We start from the raw sequence: 4,576 nt of genomic DNA, 5'->3' as shown, positions 1-4,576 counted from the left end.
TTCCAGCATAGCAATTCAGTGGGAAGCATATCTGCAAAATGTGCTGAGGGTTGCAGGCCAGGAGAGAGTGAGTGAGTACGTGTGTGTCCGTGTGCGCGTGCGTATGCACACATGTGACAGGCTCAGGAAAAAAGCCAGCTCTTCATCTATTTCTTTGTTGTTTTTCCATGGAAGCATATGTGTGTAGGAAAGGGAAATTCTGTTCTCAGCCTCAGCAAACAATGCCAGATTCCTCTGTAGCAAATTCATTTAGAAAGGTAAAATTAGGATGTAGTGCTAGCAACCACATCTCAATGAGCTGCTATTATTAATAGTATTATTATTTAAATCCCTGCTCTCTACATATAGTATACTTAGTACTTCCTAGGCAAATGTATTATTATTTTTAATCATTTAAGTACCCACTGTGCACACAGCTTTTAATACACCTTTTTTTGCAAGCATATTAAGTGTATTGTTATTAATCCCTTGCTGTGACTCTACAGTATTTCTTTTCCTTGTATGTTCAATGTCCTATCATCATTTAAACCTCTCAGTGTGTGCATGCCATACACATTTTCCTATCCATCTAATATTTAAACATTATTTAAATCCATCATAGCTTACTTATTCAAAGTCAGCCCTGCTCCCGTAACTCTTTGTAGAATATACTTTCAAATAAGGAGGAAAAGTTGGCTTTCCAAAACCCCCTACATACCTAAAATTATTATGCATCTCAGTAGAAAAGCCTTATCTATGTGTTTCAGAAACAATTTCACCCTCTTCCCACTGATAATGCTTTCTTCCAGCAATCTGTAAGTTTAACAAAAATTCACTCTTCATTCTGGACTCGCTCAAGGAAGAGCCATCTCATGTTTAACTTGTGCTGCTTTTTAGCTTTACTTAGGCTTTTGTTGAAAAAGACAAGCCCCCCCAGTGGCCATAGCCCAACCCAAACATCCAGAAAGGTTACAAAATCAGTACCCCAGACATACAGGTTCTGCACGTAACAAATTTCTACTTTTTAATTACCCTGTAATCAGTATTAAAGCGCTGAATAATAAGCCTGAAGCCAGAATTAAAGGCAACAAAATGTCATGTTTGAATACATGCATATATGTGGATCTTCCAAAGGTTCCCTTATTTTGTTTAGTGAAGGAGCCCAGGGCAGCTGCGTTGCTCAGTTACATATAAAGAAGCATATTAAAAATAAAGTAGAATGCTCTATGTCCAAATACAACTTTTATAAGAACAGCTACAGCCCTGCAAACAGCTAAAGCTATTGGAGTAACAATGCTCAGAGCCTCTGCACATCAGGATACTTGGGTGGATGTTGGCATTTGGCGTTTGTTACCCATGTAACTCTTCGTTGCGTAACACAGATCTAAATAATAATTGTAGTTTTGCTTTGCTTTACTGTTTTGTTTTTTTTTTTTTAAATCTGTATTTATTGACCAAGGGTTCTGCATCTTTGAACGCAAGAAGAAATTATGAGCTTGGGAATAAAACAGAACTTTGTATGCTCAAAGTACTCCTTTTACATATTTGAGTGTTCGCATCTTTCTAGTACTCAGTTGGAAGGCCAAAAATATCCTTTTGTTATGCAAAATACCTAAACGCCACTACATTTGTTATACTATAGAGGAAAGAGGAAAATGATTTCTAACAGGAGATCTTAGTCACAACAACAACAAGCCTTTGGTTAAAAAAAAAAACAAAACAAAACAAAAAAAACCAAATACTCAAACCATTTTAACCTTCCCAAAAATCCTCCAAGAGGACCTATTCAGACATGAAAAAGGAACACTGCTTTGCTGAACACTGTACTTTAGGATGCTAATGGCATATGCACAAAAATGCAGAGATAAGAACGCAGCAAATCAAATTTTAAAATAATTTTCTCTACTGCCTGAGTAAAAAGCAAGTTTTTCCAGCACTGCTTGAAAAATTTGTCATGTAAAGTCAGTCATGAATTAAATTTACTCTGGCTTTTTTCCTCCAACCCCTAAACATTATCAGTCTATAATTAAGCTTATTACGATGTGTATGATCTTACAAAATTTCCATCTCTCCAACTGTATATAAATGTATATATTATTTCAAAAGATGTTGCTGAAATGACATTTAAGATCTTAAACATTTCCCGTGTGGGGGGGAAAAAAATCTAGAGCAAGCATAGTTTAAAGTATTTTTTTGTTCTGGAAAATATTAGACTTCTAGATGGAATTCCCCCTGTACGCATCATTAATGATTTCTATTATGCGATGAAGATTTTCAAAACTTTACCAAACCTTTTATCTGCACCCACTAGATCATCTATTCCTGAGCAATGCTCTTTGTGGCAGGTAACGTGACTGTAGATTTAAAATGGTCTACTTGTCTCTACAAGGGCTTCTGCAGAAGCAATATTCAGTAACAGAAGTAGCAGCCTGATTATGGGAAGTCACAGCAAGAATCATCAAAGAACTCTGCAATATAGAAATCATCTGCAAAGGAGCTACTCACCAAGAACCGTATCGATATAAAGAAATGCACAAACACTTAAACAGCTTTTTTTAATTTTATTAAATCTTAAAAAAATATTCAGGGTCTGATAATATATGAATATGGCTCAAAATCCCCCTCCAATAATCTGTAATACTGATTCTGATTAAAGGAGATACAGGGCAGTAAGCACTAACAGTATCAGACAAAAAGGCAAGAAAATAATGTCAAAGTTTGTAAAGATTTAGAAAAAAAAACCCCACACTTGTTTAGGGTCATGAATGGCAATTAAAAAAAAAAAAGTCAACTTAGTTTTCTCACTATTACTGTCATGTAATAATTTAAAATTTCCCTGAGTAAACAGTCAAGGAACATTACTGTGATCCATGATGCAAAATTATAATTATTGCGTTTAGTGGAAAAAAAAAAATCAAGAATATAGTTGTTGGCTTTTTTTTCCCTAAAATGCAACTCCTTTTATTTAGCCTTGTTCTATCAATTTTATTTTTAAATCAGGGAGTCAAAATTGCTGAAAGAAAAAAAAATTTTGAGTTGAACTATATATATAAAGTCTTATCAAACTACTCTACAGACTAAATCTGCCTCTGCATCAAGACTTATTCTGTCAAGAACAATGTTCCTGTCTCATGCTAGCATAAGCAACAGCATGAAACACAGGCCCATTAAGTCCATGCTTCAGCCATGGGTTAAAACACTTCCAAGAAAAGAAAGAGAAAAAAAAATCAACTTTTTTTTAATTAACACCTTAATGCTGCTTTTTAATTTAATATCCATTACTAAGTTAAAAAGAAAGAATTTGTTTCTAGTAATTCTGAAGCATAAAGTGCCCATTTTCTCTCTTCTGATTTATATCATTGTTCTGTTTTTACAGCTTACTGTTGACAGAGTGAGGTAATTCAACTACAATTTTTCCAATGTTTTTTCCCATGTACATGTAATCTACAGCACGAAATACAGACTCCAAGCCAATGAACTTGCCCTCTGGAGACATGTCTCCAAGGTCCACCTCACAAACCAGTTCTCCTTTTTCATACATCTTAAGCAAGTGCTGCAGAGCCATTTTGTACTCGGAAAAGTAATGGTTCAAGAAGAAACCCTGGACGCTGGCAGACCTCTTCAACAGTTTTGCTGGCAAGAACTCTGCTTTAACAGGCTGGATGCCAGTAGGACTTTGGTAGCCAGTGATAAACCCAATAACTATCAGGCGCCCCTTGGTAGCCAAGGAGTTAACGGCCAAGTCAAACATCTTCCCACCAACAGACTCGTACACTACATCTACACCTTCTGGGTAGTCCTTCCTCAGAACAGATTCAACGTTTTCGGTTTTATAGTTGATGACACGGTTGCAGCCAATGGATTTCAGAAAGCCACTCTTTTCATCACTGGAGCAGGTTCCAATGACATGGCACTTGGCCTTCTTTGCGAGCTGCACAGCAAACTGGCCCGTCCCTCCAGCCGCTGCTGTCACCAAGACCTTCTTGCCTTCAGACAGCCCTCCCAAATTCTCCAGGCTGATGTATGCGGTAGCGCCACTTACCATCAAAGTCAGAAACTCGGGTTTCACAGAGGGCAGAGGAACTGCTTCTTTGGCAGGCACAACTGTGTATTCGGCAAAGGAGCCCGCCTTAACGTAGGCCACGGCTTGGCCCACTGAGTAATGGGCACTGGCACTGAGTCCTAATGCTACCACGTCACCAACACCTTCAAAACCTACATCAAATGGGGGCTTAACTGACGTGTCATATCGACCAGCTGAGTAGTTTATGTCAGATGCATTAATGCCGACAAATCTAGAAGAAAACAGAAATGTATTAACATGATTTATTCCTTATCAAGTCGTATGAGAAACCTTCAATTTTAATTTGTGGAATGCGTTTGGGACTTTTTTTGACTATTGGTATATCTGAATCATGAACACGTTACAGAGACTACTTCCGTTGGACTTATGTACTTTACAGTCTGTTACTGTAGGATTAAAGACAAATCTGCTGAAGGAAAGAAGAAAACTCCTACATTTTCCTCAATCTCGTTTGGCCGAAACAAACACGACTCTGTACAAAATGAATGGGTAAAAACTTAATTGGTCACTTTA

At 37.2% G+C, this 4,576-nt stretch overlaps 1 protein-coding gene across 2 annotated transcripts in view; it reads right to left on the bottom strand.

The window, feature by feature from the left end:
* Nucleotides 1-2,520: 2,520 nt before the first annotated feature.
* ZADH2 (zinc binding alcohol dehydrogenase domain containing 2) overlaps nucleotides 2,521-4,576 on the bottom strand; it is a 6,282-nt gene continuing 4,226 nt past the window's right edge. For both annotated transcript variants that reach the window (XM_042869048.1, XM_042869047.1), the window contains one exon: nucleotides 2,521-4,274. In XM_042869048.1, the coding sequence (XP_042724982.1) occupies nucleotides 3,350-4,274 (925 nt within the window). In that variant the 3' untranslated portion in view covers nucleotides 2,521-3,349. The remainder of the gene's footprint in view (nucleotides 4,275-4,576) is intronic.

This window comes from Lagopus leucura, unplaced genomic scaffold (assembly GCF_019238085.1).
Source record: "Lagopus leucura isolate 7727_CA_CO unplaced genomic scaffold, USGS_WTPT01 Super-Scaffold_100002, whole genome shotgun sequence".
In the NCBI taxonomy this organism is placed as follows: Eukaryota; Metazoa; Chordata; class Aves; order Galliformes; family Phasianidae; genus Lagopus; species Lagopus leucura.
Note: the sequence above shows the minus strand (reverse complement) of the source record. Positions and strands in the feature narration are given on the sequence as shown.